The 18,360-nt window shown below is 42.9% G+C and overlaps 1 protein-coding gene across 1 annotated transcript in view; it reads right to left on the reverse strand.

Moving 5' to 3' along the window:
• Window positions 1–250: 250 nt before the first annotated feature.
• LOC126281914 (uncharacterized) overlaps window positions 251–18,360 on the reverse strand; it is a 44,164-nt gene continuing 26,054 nt past the window's right edge. The window contains exons 3-6 of the mRNA XM_049981241.1: window positions 17,987–18,123; window positions 12,556–12,620; window positions 10,286–10,369; window positions 251–435 (exon numbers count right to left, since the gene is read on the reverse strand). Coding sequence (XP_049837198.1) covers window positions 314–435; window positions 10,286–10,369; window positions 12,556–12,620; window positions 17,987–18,123 — 408 coding nt within the window. The 3' untranslated portion in view covers window positions 251–313. The remainder of the gene's footprint in view (window positions 436–10,285; window positions 10,370–12,555; window positions 12,621–17,986; window positions 18,124–18,360) is intronic.

The following is an 18,360-nucleotide window of genomic DNA, read 5'->3' on the forward strand; positions in this document are numbered from 1 at the left end:
CGGACATCAGGCGTCCTACTTTCCGTACTTCTTTCTAATTGTTTAGGAATATGAACACGAAAATGAAACGGACATGCTGAGTGAATATGTTTAGGAATCCTCGGAGTAAAGACAATTTTTCTTCTTCTGGAATGCTATTCGACGAAACAAGGAAATATACATTGCTGATAGACCAGTAAACGGTCGTAGTGCATTTTATATAGCAGCTGTTAGAACGGCAAAGAAGAGTAAGGTGTGTGAACATTAAAGGTATGCCGAAATTAGTATTTATTTGTCATAAAAAAGTACATTCGTAGATTTCACTCGTAGGTCGTCAGCAGGTTACCTTCACGTATCTTGACTTGCTCACCTCAGGATGATTCTCGACGATTTCCCAAATCTTGGCTTCCAATTCGTCGCTGAGAGTCTCTTCGGTCGTCAGAATAAACGAAGTCTCTGTAAGGAATATTTGTTGTTAACCGAACTTTTATTTACTTCCATAGGCTTTGAACTGACATGAAACTTAAAAACTGTTTTGTGAGGAAACCGCACTTCATGACAGCAATGGTCTAGTGCTATTTGTGCAGATTGATTGAACTGTTTGCTCAACACGACATTAGTTGAGGCATATAAAAGAAAATATTACAGGATGATTCCATTATGATTTTACAAACTTTGAGCGGTGATGGAGAAGACTAAATGTACCGGCTGTGGTAACGGACCCTAGCTTGGAAACGACCAAGTCGAAGTTTATTAGGGAAAATCGCTCAGATACCTCTGACAGCGTAATACGTGCTTCAGCGTACAGAGTGTTTAACAAAAACATTCTTCCCAAGTTCCTGAAATATATCACACTTGTTATTCGTCAACGGACGTAGTTCCAACATGATGGAGTCCCACCTCATTTTGGACTGATGCACCTGGATCAGATATTCCCTGAAAAGTGAAAAGGCAGAGGAGGTCCTGTTTCGTGGCGAATGTGTTCACCTGATCTCAGCCGACTTGACTTCTTGTTTTCGGGTCATGTGGAAGTTTGTGTACGAAACGTCTGTCGAGTCTGAAGAGAATCTCCCGGTAAGAATTCCTGCTGCCTGTGACACTGTTCAAACGACGCCGGGGTATTAGAGCTGGTACGATAGAACTTTGTGCGACGGTCCAATGCGTGCATTGACGCCACATTGAACAAAAGTTGCAAATGTTGCAGGTTGTGAAACTTCTGCAGGTAAATGAAATTCATTACTGCTGTACCGTAGACTTAGTATTTTCGGTCTCGCTTAGGTATAACTTGAGTAGATTTTCGCTTCCACTTTACGGTTCGGTCGTTTCCGTACTGGGAACTCTCACCTCAAACAGATACATTTACCCTTCTCCGACGTCCCTGAAAGTTTGTAGCATCATCGCGGAATCATCCTCTACACATTACCATATTGACTGTATTCATATGCAAATGCTGAATCATGTTAATGGTGTTAGAAAGCTGCAGTAAGTACGATATTAATATACACCAATTTGTGCCCGCCATGACACCCCGTTTTTGGTACGAATTTTAGTAGAAGTTTCCACTTGTCTCACATGTCTAAGGAACGGTGTACACTGTACGGTTTCGCTTTTTACTTCCTTTAGTACGATACATGGTTCCTTACATATATTAAAGAAAATTGTACAGTGAAAAAACTGCCCTTATCAAGCAAACAATAGCACTTGCGCAATTTCAGAGTGATTTGTCTGCTTCTTTTTCAAATTATTCTGAAGAGCAGAATTGAATCTCTGCTCCACAGGAACACTGTAGTGAGTTATGGGAAGAAAGATACTGGAGGTATCATTCCGAGAAAATTACACTGTATGAGGCAAGTGCTTGGTGCAGTAATGAAGTTTGGTGACAAACATGAGATCACTGATTTTGTAAATTGCCGTCGTAATGCAGCAATTTGGAAAATTACTGCTACTGCTGATAAGGATATTTTAGAAACATAATGCATGAAGTGTAAAGCCAAGGTCACAGTTTTAGATGCTGTAAGCAGTGGTGCAACACAATAATTTTTGTCAGCAGAAAGAAGGACCTTCTTCCCAGGATTAGCAACAAGAATTACATTCACATTCTGTAGTACGGGAAACAAAATTAGTGATGAAGTTTATATAAGGAGGGGACATCAGAGACCAGAGAGGTAAACAGGGAAAAAATCAGGCATATAAAGTAAACTGGAAAGTATTAGACTTGACTAGTACTCATTTACTCATAATATAGTAACCATTTCGTCCAGTTTGGCCGATGCAGATATTATTGCAGATGTTGCATGTGATTTTATGTGGACCTGGGTCAGCATATTCTGAGGATTTAGTATAGCCAGAAGGTAATTTTATTTTGAGGTGGCAGTTAGTAGGAAAGTCTAGCTGTATATTTGTAATTTTGAACAGTGCATTTATTTTGTGTGATATTCGACCTAGTTATATACAATGTACACAACGACTGATCACCTAGGTCAAATAGTACTTTCATGTACTACGAAACACTCAGAATATCCAGGTACATATTAAATGACGTGAAACAACTGCAATAACTTTTACATCGACAAAACGAGACGAAATATAGTCAACACATATTCAACGCATAACAAATATTACAGTTAGATAGTTTTACTAAAAACTAACCACTGTCAGTTACGAGACAGTTTAGTATCATGTAATATGGAGGTGTAGTTCACCTAGACGTAAGTACCAATATGTAATCAACCAAAAATACAACGGGTATGAAGTACGGAAATGATCTTACCTAGGCTCCTGGAAATTGAAAAAAGAACACATTGACACCGGTGTGTCAGACCCACTATACTTGCTCCGGACACTGCGAGAGGGCTATACAAGCAATGATCACACGCACGGCACAGCGGACACACCAGGAACCGCGGTGTTGGCCGTCGAATGGCGCTAGCTGCGCAGCATTTGTGCACCGCCGCCGTCAGTGTCAGCCAGTTTGCCGTGGCATACGGAGCTCCATCGCAGTCTTTAACACTGGTAGCATGCCGCGACAGCGTGGACGTGAGCCGTATGTGCAGTTGACGGACTTTGAGCGAGGGCGTATAGTGGGCATGCGGGAGGCCGGGTGGACGTACCGCCTAATTGCTCAACACGTGGGGCGTGAGGTCTCCACAGTACATCGATGTTGTGGCCAGTGGTCGGCGGAAGGTGCACGTGCCCGTCGACCTGGGACCGGACCGCAGCGACGCACGGATGCACGCCAAGACCGTAGGATCCTACGCAGTGCCGTAGGGGACCGCACCGCCACTTCCCAGCAAATTAGGGACACTGTTGCTCCTGGGGTATCGGCGAGGACCAATCGCAACCGTCTCCATGAAGCTGGGCTATGGTCCCGCACACCGTTAGGCCGTCTTCCGCTCACGCCCCAACATCGTGCAGCCCACCTCCAGTGGTGTCGCGACAGGCGTGAATGGGGGGACGAATGGAGACGTGTCGTCTTCAGCGATGAGAGTCGCTTCTGCCTTGGTGCTAATGATGGTCGTATGCGTGTTTGGCGCCGTGTAGGTGAGCGCCACAATCAGGACTGCATACGACCGAGGCACACAGGTCCAACACCCGGCATCATGGTGTGGGGAGCGATCTCCTACACTGGCCGTACACCTCTGGTGATCGTCGAGGGGACACTGAATAGTGCACGGTACATCCAAACCGTCATCGAACCCATCGTTCTACCATTCCTAGACCGGCAAGGGAATTTGCTGTTCCAACAGGACAATGCACGTCGCATGTATCCCGTGCCACCCAACGTGCTCCAGGAGGTGTAAGTCAACTACCCTGGCCAGCAAGATCTCCGGATCTGTCCCCCATTGAGCATTTTTGGGACTGGATGAAGCGTCGTCTCACGCGGTCTGCACGTCCAGCACGAACGCTGGTCCAACTGAGGCGCCAGGTGGAAATGGCATGGCAAGCCGTTCCACAGGACTACATCCAGCATCTCTACGATCGTCTCCATGGGAGAATAGCAGCCTGCATTGCTGCGAAACGTGGATATACACTGTACTAGTGCCGACATTGTGCATGCTCTGTTGCCTGTGTCTATGTGCCTGTGGTTCTGTCAGTGTGATCATGTGATGTATCTGACCCCAGGAATGTGTCAAAAAGTTTCCCCTTCCTGGGACAATGAATTCACGGTGTTCTTATTTCAATTTCCAGGAGTGTACATTGTATTCTGAGGTTACTTGAAAATTACAATGAAAACCGAACAGATCTGTAATGAAATAAAGACTGTTAACTATTTTGCAGCTATTCTGCACTTTCTTTATAATAATGTCGTTATCTGACGGAAACTTTTCTGCAGGCCCGAATCAACAAAAACTTCCTTCTTCTTTTTGCTCTTCGACCATACACTACGTTCAACAGACTGTTCATTCAGTTTAAAAGGCGCAGTAATTCTTCGTGACTTTCACAAACGATAGGAATGTCATCAGCGTGTATTATCACTGATGTACCTTGAACCTGTAATCTCACGTTCGATCTTTTCTTTACCCTCTTTGCTTGTTCTGTATAGAAGTTATACAGTGTTTCTGAAAGACTGTATGTATCCTGTTTTACGTCTTAACTAATGCGCGAACTTTCTCGTTCTTCCGAAATTATTCTTGCCTTTTCATATTAATTCTGAGAATGTTTAGAGTATTACATCACTGAACATTATCTAACATCTTTCTTGGCGATATGAAAGTAATTACTGGGAGTTATAACATTGTGAATCTGTCAGTTTAATATGTCATGGTTGCAAAGTACTGGCAGGAATTATTTACAGAGAAGAACGGAGTAGCTGGTAGAGCGACCTCTGAGAATACCATTTTAAGTTCCAGAGAAATGTACGGACAGGATACGACTGATCCGAAGTTAGATTAAAGAAGGGAAAACCTATGTTTATAGTATTTGTACACTTGGGTAAAACTTTTGAGGATGTTGACTCAAATACACTGCTTGAAATTCTGAAAGTAGCAGTAAAGGAAATGAAAGTAAAATTTGAGGAAATTTAAGTTTAGGGAGAACAAAGAAAAACTTATAGGTTTGTCGATGACATTGTAGTTCTGTGAGATGCAAAGGACTAGGAAGTGCGTTGCTGACGGAATACCAGTACGATTCTGTATGGAGTATGTGAAAGAACTTGCGCCTCGTCTAGCAGCACGGTATCGTAGGTCTCTGGGAGAGAGAAGTGTTCCAGATGATTGTAAATATGCACAGGTCATTCCTATTTTCAAGAACTGTCGTCGAACAGACGCAAAAACCTTAGGCCCACGTCGGTGACGTTGGTCAGTCTCAGTATTAGGAAAATGTGTTCGCATGTTATGAAATTTCTGAAGATTGAAAACCTCTGTAGGAATCATCATGGGTTCCGAAAACAAGGATCGTGTGAAACCAGTGAGACTCATAAAGTCAGAAGGCAGCGCATAAGGGCGCCCACGTAGATGCCGTGAACTTTGACTTCCGGAAGGCATTCGACACAGTCCCACACTGCCGCCTAACGAACAAAATACAGGATAATAGACCAACTGTGTGACTGGACGGAGGCTTTTAGAGCAAATAAAACACACCATGTCATTCTCAATTTTAAGAAGTCTTCAGATGTACAAGTGACTTCGGGCTTACCCCGGAAGAGTTTTATAGGTCCATTACTTCTGCGCAGTGTATATAAATGACATAGTAGACAACATACAAAGTTCCACGAGGGTTTTCTCTCTGTTGCATACAGAGAAGTCGCCAAAGCTAGAAAGTTGTAGCGAAGTGCAGGCAGATGCGCAGAGGATCAACTATTGGTGCAGGGAGTGGCAATTCAGCAGCAACACAAACAAATGTGACGTATTACGTTTGTCTGCGTACGCATCTTCCGCAGCAGCTGTTAAAATCTATTACTGTAAGTCAGCCATCTTGAGCTGACTGCAATTTAATTAAAAAGAATTACACCAGACTCTTTTCGCTTTTATTTATAAAGCATCTTCCGTGGTTATTCTCCAAATTGGATGCATGCATTCGTACACTTTTTGCTGGGTTGGAGTAAAAACTGCGTGTTGTTTATAAAGTTGGTGTGCAAGTGACTCACTGTGTTTCTTTGCATATTCTGCTCCTTCCCTCCTTGTCAGCAGCGGTTGGCCTCGAAAGGCTTCGTTTCAAGTCAGCACTTGGCAGTTTTTGCCTTTTTGCAGTATTTCTTGCACTGTGTTTCTTACACTTCACTTACATTAACTGTTTCCCACTCCGCACTGCAACAGTGTTTATATTTGTTCCTTTGCTTTCGTTCACTTTGTGAGTATTGCCAACTTGCGAAACTACTTCTTTGTTTCTTTTGTGTGTGTGTCTGTGTGTGTGAGACAGCTAGTGAAATATGCTAAATTACCTGTTATGTAGATAGAGACGCGAGAGGTTAACTTTTGTTATTTATTTATTTTTTTGGGAAGGGGGGGGGGAGATAGTGGGGATGGGCTAGGACGGTGATTATAGGACAGAATCTGGGAGGAGATGGTGATGGTAAATGGAGCCTGTTGTTCTATGTGTACATTTAGTGTTATATTAATTGGTCAGTCAGTCAAAGAGTGTGTGATTTGCCAAGTTGGTCCGTGCATTTGTCAGTTGTTTCACAAGCTGCGACATTGTCACGAAAAAAACAGTGACACGTATATACAATAAGTTTCTTTTAATTTACGTCTATGGTCACAAACTTTTTGTTAACAGATTACCGGTTTCAGTCTTTAATGACCATCATGAGATCTGTTTCATAAAAACAAAGTCCTAATGTTCTGCAGCCATTGTGGCATCGTAAAATGTTAAATGCGGAATCATCACCAGCATCGTCAAATACATATAAATATCATCATATACGCGAGTCATGCTACTGACAACATATGCACGAGTCATGCTACTGACAACATGACTCGTGCATATGATGTTATTTATATGTATTTAACGGTGCTGGTGCTGATTCCGCATTTTACATTTTACGATGCCACTATGGCTGCAGAACAGTAGGACTTTGTTTTTATGAAACAGAGCTGATGATGGTCATTAAAGACCGAAACCGGTAATCTGTTAATAAAAAGTTTGTGATCATAGACGTAAATTAAAGGAAACTTATTTATGAGCTGTTTCTTTTCTGTTGTCGTTTTTGGTTGTGGTAGTTTTCTTGTACGGTGAGGAGGTGTTTTTTGTTGTTGTTTATCCTTGTATTTCCATGTCTGTGTCTCTGGTTGTAATTTTATGTCGGTGTTGCTGTACACGTTCTGCAAAAGTTGAATTTGTTCTATACTTCCATGCTCTTACATATTTTTGTACCTGGCGTCAAATGTCCTCTCGGTTTGACCTATGTATCTTCCATCACATGTACTGCATTTCAGTTGGTATATTTCTGTTTTCTGATATAGATCATTTTTTCCTATCACTTTTGGGAAGTATTTCTGAATTGAATTGATTGGTTGGTTTAGAGGGGAAGGGAGAGGGGGACAAAAGTCATGGGTTATTGGTCCCTTTCTGAATTGAGTTGTTGGTTTGGCGGGCTATTTTTATACCTCGGTTGTATGTCATTGTGTACCCTCTTTTACTTTCTGTTTATTTCACACTTTGTGTTGTTTCTGTTCTTGTATTTTGTGTATTTGTTTGTGTGTAATTTTGTCCTTGTGTTGGTTCAGCCGGGTATTTGTTATTTTCTGTTTCCTGATTTTCTTGTTCAGGTTTGTTACTAAGTTCTCTTTGTATCCATTGTTTGTGGCTGTTTGTATTATGGTGTTCATTTCTTTTTTGCAAATTACCTGTATCTGTAATTGTCTGACAATTAAAAAAATATTTCATTAACTCTCTCTCCCTCTCTTTCTCTCTCTCTCTCTCTCTCTCTCTCTCTCTCTCTCTCTCTCTCACACACACACACACACACACAAATTAGTTTAACAGGTTAGCAACAATAACAACATGCATGAAAGGAAACAGACATAGACACTGAGGCAGTGCGGAATGAGAAACAGTTAAGAAAGTGAAATGTAAATAGCGCGGCACAAGCAACACTGCAGAATGCCAAAAACTGCTGAGTGCAAATGTGAAACGAAGTCTTTCGACGCCAACCCGTTGCTAACAAGGAGAGAAACATAGTAAGTCACTTGCACATCATCTTTATAAACAAAACGCTGTTTTTAACCAGAAACAGCCAAGAATGTACAAAAGTACGTATCCAATTTACAGAATAACAACGGAAGATGCTTTAGAAATAAAAGCGAAACGCATCTGATTCAAATGCCTCTGAGCACTAAGGGGCTTAACATCTGAAGTCATCAGGGACCTAGAACTTAGAACTACTTAAACCTAACTAACCTAAGGACATCGCACAGATTCATGCCCGAGGCAGGATTCGAACCTGCGACCGTAGAGGTCTCGCGGTTCCCGACTGAAGTGCCTAGAACCGCTTGGCCACAGCGGCCTGCTGAAACGCGTCTGGTGTAATTATTTTTAATTAAACTATAGTAAGCTCAAGACGGGTAACCTATAGTAACAAACGTAACTATTGCATATACATAAAGACCTATTAGATTTTGCTTACAAAATTGTAGAACAACCACTGGAAGAAGTTACTTCCACAAAATATGTAGGGCTATGTGTACGGAGCTATTTAAATTGCAACCATCACGTAAAACTAATGGCAGGAATTGGAGATGACAGACTGAGATTCACTGGACGAATCCCGAGGAAATTTAGTCCATCAACAAAGGAGGTAGCTAGCAAACCCGTCGTTGAATACTACTCGTCAGTGTGGTATCCATACTAGATAGAATTGATAGAGGAAGTAGAGAAGATACAAAGAACAGCAGCGCGTTTTTTACACCTTCATGCAGTGAGCACAAAAGCGTTACGGAGATAGACAACCAATTCCATTGGTAGCCGCTGCATAACGGCTTGACTTACGGTTCAAGTTCGGAGAGAGTACGTTCCAAGAAGAATCAACAAATACATTGCTTCCTCATTTGCACTCGTATACCTCACAAAAAGACCAGACAGATAAAATCAGTGAGCTTCAAGCCCACGTGGAGATGTAGCGGCCGCCGTTCTTCCCACGAACCATTCGCGACTGGAACAGGAAAGGGACGGATGTGACCGTGGTACACGAAGTACCCTCCGCCGCACACCGCATACTGGCTTTCGGAGTAGAGATGTAGAGATGTGGGTGCAGAACGGTGTGTATAGTGTCTTGAAAAGAGGTTATGAGATAACAGCAACAAAAATAAAACGAGGGTAATTGAACGTAGTCGAATTGGCCCAGACAACGTTGAAAGAATAAGATTAAGAAACGAGCTACTAAAGGAAGCAGGCACTGATGATTTATTAATATGTAGTATAAAGTCCTTTGCGAAGGTAAATGTCTGGAGTGCAACCTTCTAGAGAAGTGAAACTTGGTCGATAAACAATCATGACAAGATGAAAATATAAGCTTTTGGTATGTGATGCTAAAGAGAAATACCGAAGATTGGATGGATAGATTGCGTGAATAATGACGAATTATCGAACCGTATTGGGGTGAATACTCAATTATCGTACAAGTTGACACATTCTGAGCAATCAAAGTATCATCGAGGAAAGTGTAAGAGGATACAAATTGTAGCCTGAACACAATAATGAGGTGCAAATGGATGGAAGCTGAAGTAGTTATTTTGAGGAGAAGAGACCTGCACAGGGAAGAATAACATTAGAGCTGCCTCAAACTAGTCTTTGGAATGAAGATCACAACAACAGCAACATGACAGTGTCCTGATTTTCCTTAAGTCTTGCTTAGATTAAGAGATGTAAAATCGGAATTGCCTCTGAACATACGTATTAGTTAACGCTTGTATTAGTCAGCCTGCATCTAGGTACCCTTGTACACGTAGCCTGTGATTTCAGGAAGCACACTGAGTCAGGATGTGCAGTGACTTCTGACAGTGTTGACCTGAGGATCGATAGACGCACCACGCACTACACAGCGTCTATTGTCTCTTTCATCTTCACGATTTTCACCTTTTCACCAGTGAGTCGGTTTAGACATCTGTAGTCTGTCCATTGTCCGTGGTGTGAAGTCGAGAGCTCTTAACTGAAGTGAAACAACTGTTATTAGTATGTCTACAGTATCAAGTCCTGCCTTCACTGAGGAGTCATGGTCAGAAGCCGCAGTAGTCACGTGGCAATTAAACTGACAATCTTCAAATCGTGAGATGCACTCCCCCCGTCTACCCCCGCCCCCAACCCCTCTCTCCCTCACTCGCAAATTTTCAAGGCGCTCGTGGTCCAACTTCTGCTGGCAACTGAAACTTACCGATTCCTGCCACGCAGAAGTGTTCTATGAAGATCTCGGCGTCGGTGTAGACGATGTTATGCGGGCCGCTCAGTGGAAGGTCCCCTGCAGCACAAACCAATTAGAGAGTACATGTTGACAAAAATTATCTCACATTGTACAAAGAAAACATCGTCATTAATTGTAAAACGGTGAAGTAATTTCAGCTACAAAGTGTGTGATGTATGAAATTCTGGACAAGCAAACACGAAGCTGCACCCCCAGTATTTATTCTTTGATCGGTGTTTGATTGCTAGACCATCATCATGAAACTTACAATGGCATTAATCACATCCAGGTACGCAATGTGTATTCTCCTTAGTAATTGTCAACATTAATTTGGTAATAATACCATGTAAATAAATACTAACTACAGGGTGGCGCACGAAATGTGTTACCAATTGTTTCTTTCACAATTTGCGACGCACATTAGATATCCCGCTGGGATCTCTACAGCAGTACCAGCACAGCTTGGAAAAACGAATGAGTTACGAAATAACGTGTAATTCACTATACTGCCGCTAGGAGACTAGTAAGCAGCAACGGCTGACGATGGAAGACTGACGACGGAGCAACGATTGGCCTTGTGACTCAGAGACATTTTCGACAACAGTTTAACACACGATGGGTCCCTTGCAAGAAGATCATCCACAGGTTGTACGATAAAATTGTACAGGAAGGAGCAGTGTTGGACCTCCATATGTACCCATACAAGATGATCTGTGCACAGAAGCTCACTGAAGAACACAAGCACCAGAGACTATTGTTTGCTCAGTGGGCGGAGGATAGGGAAGAAACTCTCAACAATGTTTGGTTTTCAGACGAGGCGAATTTTCATTTAGACGGTGTGGTTAAAAAAACAAAATGTACGCTTTTGGGTCACTGAAAATCAACAAGTGCTTCATGATCGACAACATTATGCTCCGAGGATTACAGCGTGGGCAACAATTTCCTGTCACGGACTTATTGGACCTTTTTTCTTTGAAGAAACTGTGAACAGCGAGCGTTGTTTGAGCATGCTTCACAATAGCTTCATTCCACAGCTTCTTGCTACTGCCTTGCCCTTCAACACGCAGTGGTTCATGCAGGATGGAGCAAGGCCACATACTGCAAACACTGTGTTGGAGTTTTCACACGAGAATTTAGACATGCGGATCATTTCACTCAGGTTTCCAGGTCGCTTCAATGACGGACAAAGTTTCACCCCTCCTCCCCCCCCCCCCCCCCAATAGCCCAGACCTCAATCCATGTGACTTTTTTCTTTGAGGGTACCTAAAGGAAAAAAGTTTCTCGGAACGTCCACGTGATTTAATGGAGCTCAGAAGACTTATTCTTCAAGTTACCGTAGGGTAATCACTAACTTCAGTGTTCGTTTGAAGGAAGTTAGGAAACAAAATGGTGGACATATTGAGCACGTGCTGAGTTAGAACAAATCTCCATGGACGGCTGTCCATTGTAGTATATGTTCCTTTCAGATTGTATTGACAATAAAGTTTATATTCAAAATGGTAACACATTTCGTGCGCCACCCTGTAGTTAGCAACACGAGGTGGAAGCAAAAGTACATGTCACCTTTTCCGCGGTTAACATTGACACAGTGAAAGCGATCAGCTAATAAACACGAGCGTCTGCCGTTCCTTCTGATGAAAGTAACGTTAGGTGCCATTGAGCAGTGTATATTTTAAGTCTGTATACTTTCGTGGGCTTTGTCATTAATGGTAAAATATTCTCAATCGTTAGTTATCCTTGTCTTCACCTTTAAATTTCTTCAATGTTCAACTTTTCCATCTCTCTGCTGCGATCTTCTTTAGGGTTACAATTGTTCCAACAGACGGCTCAACTCTTGTAATAAATAGGTATTTTTCCAGCGCTTTTACAGCCGGCGAACTGGTGTTACTGGACACAAATTTTCGCACTGCCATGAGGCTGTCGTCATTGGTAAAATGCTGAGAGCCGATATTGAAAGAGAAGGAAAATCCAAAATATTGTTGTTGTGTTGCACTGAAGGAATTTTTAAGAAGAAAATGACGCTGCTAAAGGACTCTGACGATTTTACCATCACTGTACATATTGCCTAAGTAGATGTTATTAAATGCTGGACATCGGTCGAGGAATAAGTATTCTGTACAGAGATGGAAGAACTTTTCTTATCAAAAATGGCATTCGTAATGAATATGAAGCGTGAAAAGAACCGTAGACCCGATATGTTCGCATAAATTGTTTCTTTCGCTGTACAAAGAAGTCTCACTTACATATGCCATCCACTTTGCTGTCCATGCGGTTGCCGTTGAATTTGCCGACAGCATGCCAAGGAAGACTGGAAAATAAATTTTTTACAAAAATTAATGCACTTGGTCATCTTACAATTATAGTTACATATTATACAGGTCTCGATATTGCACTTTAACAGATCTTTAAAAGATGAGATCTGCCGGGTTTCCTCGGGATTAATGATTCATAGTGTTCATTTTTATGCACAGTACGAGTATTTCAACGGCCAAATCAGTCAGTTTCTTCAGGTTTTGAGAATTTAGCTGTTTTGCGTGCTCTCTGCCTGGTCACCGAACAGAAGACGAATGAGTCGGTTGTCGGAATACTGATCATGAAATGGAATCAACACCCGAAAGGAGACTACGATAGCTCTCATAAAGAAAATGAACTTTGACAGGTAAGATAAAAATACAAACAATCAGTTAACACAGCGGGTGCCTCTTAATTTTTAGGGATGGAAGCGCCCTTCGGATGGGCCATTAGGATGGGCCACTTGATGAATGGATACCTGTTAATCTCAATATCAAGGTTCGAGTACCGACCTACAACTTCGGACTTTTATTTTTCAAGTGGTATACGACGTTACTGTTCATTATGTGTTCTCCTCTTCGCCTGCATATCAGAGAAATTGCAGCCAAGTACTGAAAATGAAGAAATTTGGACAAAGTAGAGTAAATAAAATTCTTGGGACCCAAAAAAACGAATCTCTGTGAGGGGGCGTTCTATGTATTTATGGGAGGAGAATTGGAAGTCCTCTGCCATTGGTTCTAAGGGAGAAAAGCTAAATTATTCAACCGCTATCTTGTTCAGGGTTTGACGGGAAACACTGCGTACCATGAATATTTGCATAGAAAAATACAGAGCAACCTATTTGTGATTGTGAAATCTCGACCATATGGTACCGAAATATACAACGAACCCTTCACGGAAGAAGGGAGACAGCAACAACGGAGCACCCCCGTCTATAAGGCACTGTGCAATGATGCAAAATTTACTTTACTGGACGCAATAGCTGCCACTTTCCCAGAGAAAGACAAAATGGATCGTGCCGATTAACTAATGCATGCCCAGGACAGAATGATATTACATACCAAAGAGAAATGTAAGTAAACGGCTCCGTGCCAGAATAAGGATTAATAAATACAATGAAGGGGACAAGGTCGAGCAAACCTGTAACTTGTACTAAAATCCGAAGTCGAGTCTGAAAGGAAGACTGGGTTTCGAGTACCTAACCTACCACACACACGGCGAAGCAGCACGCTGTGTACTTGACGTATGACCCACAAAGTTGCTGTGGCAGGTGTGAAATAGAAAGGAGAGTGGCCTGATCTCTGATATCAGAATACTTAAAAATTGTCTGCTCTTTCACATAATTCAGTAACAGTAAAAAAAATATCATTTTTAAAAATTTTATTCATTTTGTATTCTCTTTTCCATTGCCTTGTTCTGTTAAAATTTCTATAATTATTTTTTTTTAGATTATTAGGTATTGTTTCGTTTGCAGTACTAGGTGGTGGGAAGTTTTAGTCCTCAAATATTAACAAGAAATATCATCTTCGTGTAGAAATAATATACGTCCAATCAGTTGAAAAAATGGAACGTTTATTTAGACCTCGTGAACATGGATTCAACGTTTATAATAAGTTTTCTTCAAAAGGAAAGTAATGGCAGCCTAAATAGTCCGACAGCCAATACCACAGTAACAATAATAATTCGTTTCGAATACAAAAATTATTCAAAGTTACTGATTTACATGTTGTAGTGAAGGTACGTTGAAATATGGTCAGAAGGGGTCAGTAAAATATAAAATTTCATTCCGTAACATTAAAAGCATGCACAACATGCTGGTCGTCATTGACTAGTAATTGACCAACAGTCACACGAAGTACACTACCACGACGCAGCAGACTGCGTAGTTCAAAGAGAAAGAAGGGGTGCCCAGCACAAAGTTCATCCTAGGGTGCCCATGGGAGCTACAACACCAAGAAGAATCGCTGCTCTGCTTTTTTTAAGATCGATTGGAAGAGGTGTCTGATAATACAAGTCAAATCTCCAACAAAATTTACATTCTCATATGCACTGACTCTTACTCCATACATACACAACTTCATCCTCGTCAACCTTACACCAACGACGTGTCCTAACAACGAAAGACATCGTAGACTAAAAGTAAGACGAACCAATATCCTTTTTGAAAACTTCATCAATATTAAGTAATGACGTCACGACTATTAAAGCTTTGAAGACCACCAAAATTCTCAATAACTCCATTGGGCTAAGGGAAGCTACTTGCGACAGAGGGCACGAATAGTATATGCGAAGGGTTGCTAAACTTGCTTGAAACGCTAAAATTTAAATTATGACATTACAAACCATATCATAAGTTAAGAACAAGTTATTATGGTAAAGTGAGATTAAGTAAACTGTGAGGTAATATAAATAAAAAACAATTCAATACACCAGGAGCGGAGGGGGAGGCTGGGTTTGGAGACAGGAATAGTGAAAAATGGGGAGGGGGGAGTGGAAGGAACCAGGAGGAGATCAGGTGGACGAATAGGGGGCGTGGAGAGAACGGAAAGATGACAAAAACATAAACAACTATTATCAGGGGCTAAATTATAAACGTCAACACCTCACTAAATTTATGTGGTTACACATCACATAAACACCGCGGCCGCCCACCGGATCACAAGAAGAGCTAGTCTGGCGCTTGTAAGAGAAAGGATCCGGTACACCGTCTGCGGCTAGACTCGACATCTAAAGAATTACTCGCGCACTACTTAGAGATGGCTTGTTTGCTCTCGCCCGATTCTTGAGAGTGGGTCGACACTTCCGAGTCTTGGGCTCATGCGGACCTGTCTCGACACAGCGCCACTTCTAAACAAGTCTCCAAGGTCCAACGTCTGGCAGCCAGAGAACAACAGGCGCAAGAAGTGCAACGACGAACCGTAATCAACTTCACCGGGAAGGGGACTGACGACGCAGCAAAATCAGTTCTGGAAAAGGGACTAAATTTCGCACCAACACCGATTACTATACCCATCGCAGACTACATCAGTGGTATAGAACAAGTAATTTCAACCCTTCCCAGAGAAAAAGCAGAAGAGATACGTCGGGAAACGTGCCGTACAATTACCAAAGCCGCTCTACCGAGGCCGAACATCACGAAAGCAGAAAGAGCTGCCATTCGAGAACTACGGAATGATCCTAAAATAGTTATTTTACCCGCGGATAAAGGAAATGCAACTGTACTGCTTCCATTATCAGAGTACAGTCACAAAATGTACCACCTACTCGAGGATCCAGCATACAGAAAACTGAAGGGAGACCCGACCAACAGGGTGAAAAAGAAGACTATTGAGCTTCTACGCCAGTGACTGCCGAAGGAAATCGTCAAGAAGCTCCGACCTCGAGCTGCTGCACCCCGAAGGCTATAAGGGTTACCAAAGGTGCACAAAAAGGAGGTTCCTTTGCGCCCTATCGTCAGCAACATGGGCGCTCCAACGTACCAGCTAGCCAAATATTTAACGGCGGAATTAAGCCCTCACGTCGGGAAATGTCAGCATCACGTCAGAAATTCTGTACATTTCATTCAACGGCTGCAGGAGCTGCGTTCCCGTAGCTAGCACCTCATGGTGAGCTTCGATGAGGTCTCGCTTTTCACCAGAGTGCTGCTTGATGACTCTCTTAAGTTGATTAGGGAGAAATTCAACCCGACAATGAATAATCTTTTCGAATTTGTCCTCACATCAACATTATTTCTCTTCCATGGAAACTATTACGAACAAACGGACGGTGTTGCCTTGGGGTGTCCCCTGTCACCAGTGGTAGCAAACTTGTTTATGGAGGACTTCGAAGAGAAAGCACTGGAAACTGCAGAAGTATGTGCTTTTACAGATATGTTGATGACACATTTGTGATATGGCCACATGGAACAGAAAAACTTCAAGAGTTTTTCCAACGTCTGAATTCTCTGCATCCTAAGATCAAATTCACCATCGAGGTGGAAGAGAATGGTGAACTCCCGTTGCTGGACGTCCTAGTCAAGCGCAAGGAGGATGACACCTTGGAACACAGTGCTTACAGGAAAGAAACCCACACTGATCTGTATTTGCACGCTACCAGCTGCCATCATCCTTCACAGCGTGAGGGTGTACTGCGAAGACTGGTACACAGGGCCCGCGAAATATCGGATGAGGAAAGCCTACAAGGAGAACTTAACCACCTTAAGGACGTTTTCAAGAAGAAAGGATATAACGAGAGTCAAATTCGACGTGCTTTCAGGCAGAATACACAAGCCCAGCAGAGAGAGAAGGAAGAGGACGAGAAGGCAATGGCGTACGTGCCTTATTCCGGCAAGTATCCAACAAAATCGGCAGAATTCTGGCTCGGCGTAACATCAAACGTGTGTTCCGTCACCTCCGAAATCGCGTGCCCTGCTAGGTACAGTAAAAGATGACCTGGGGCTCCGCAAACCGGGTGTTTACCGTATTCCGTGTAAATGCGGTAAGGCATACATCGGGCAAACTGTACGGAGAGTCGAAGAAAGATGCCAGGGACACAGAAGGCACACTGAACTGAAGCAACCTACAAAATCTGCGGTTGCGAAACATTACACGCATACTGCAAATACTATGGAGTACGCGAAAACGGAAGTTTTACGGCAGGCCTCGACTTTTAGGGACTGTGTTGTGAAGGAGGCGACTGAAATACGTGTAGCTGAATGACTGATCAACACAGACGCCGGGTTCAACCTCAGCAAAGCCAGGGACCCAGCACTCAGCCAATTAAAAGCACAGCGCCGACCCAAAGCGACTTCGGAGGCCACAGGACATCTGATGGTCTACAGTTCGCATCCAACAGCCAGCAGGTCGCCCTCCCCCCCCCCCCCACCCCCACCCCCCACCCCCATCACCACTCCACGCAGCGCCGCGTACGGCAGGACGCGGGGGAAGGGGTGGGCAGCGATCAGAGCACAAAGGGGAGGACGTTCAGCGGAGACGCTCAGTCTGCAGGTGACGGCAAGGAACGCTGTAGAAATATCGTGGTTTGAAAACGACTGCATCCGGCTGGAGACCCGAGAACAGTACAAACCTCACGAAATACTTTAACATCATAAAATATCGTCGTCTTGCTGCATACGTCAACCTATTCACCATGCGCTTCTCAGTTTACAGAAACGAGAAGAATACTAAAATAAAGAACCATGCAGGAGACAGCGATACGTAGCGGTGTAAACAGTGTGTTGAACAGACAGTGATTGACATTAATGTTTTCCGGGTGTACAACTGTCTGCCTAAGTATGTTACGTTAAAGGGTAAGTGCTCTGAATAGAGCGATGGCAGAAGCAGAAAATTCTGCTATTAGTTGCATGAGACGACTACAGTGGATCACCAGAACGTGGATACTTACAGCGGCAGGCTGCTGAACGTCCCGTTGATGTTCATCTCGTCGCTGCTGTCCCCTGGAGACTGCACCACAGTGAGGCATCCGAGCAGCGACGCGCCGGGGATGTTGTACTGGTACTGCGCGTACCACGTCTTCTCTGCCTGGAAACGAGCGAAAAACGGCCCGGTTGTCACTCGTAAGAAAGCGAATATAATTTAAAGTAACATGTGTCAATATACGACGGTTAATTTATTAAAGGTACTCGTATGTGTAGTAATTTACGGTATGTGGCTCTTCAGCTTGTGGTTGTTGCATGCCGTATATTTTACACCTAAATAACAGTTCTTGAGTCATCATTCTTCTGACTGATTTAATGCGGCACGCCACGAATCCAACTT

The sequence above is a fragment of the Schistocerca gregaria genome, chromosome 7, assembly GCF_023897955.1.
Source record: "Schistocerca gregaria isolate iqSchGreg1 chromosome 7, iqSchGreg1.2, whole genome shotgun sequence".
NCBI lineage: Eukaryota > Metazoa > Arthropoda > Insecta > Orthoptera > Acrididae > Schistocerca > Schistocerca gregaria.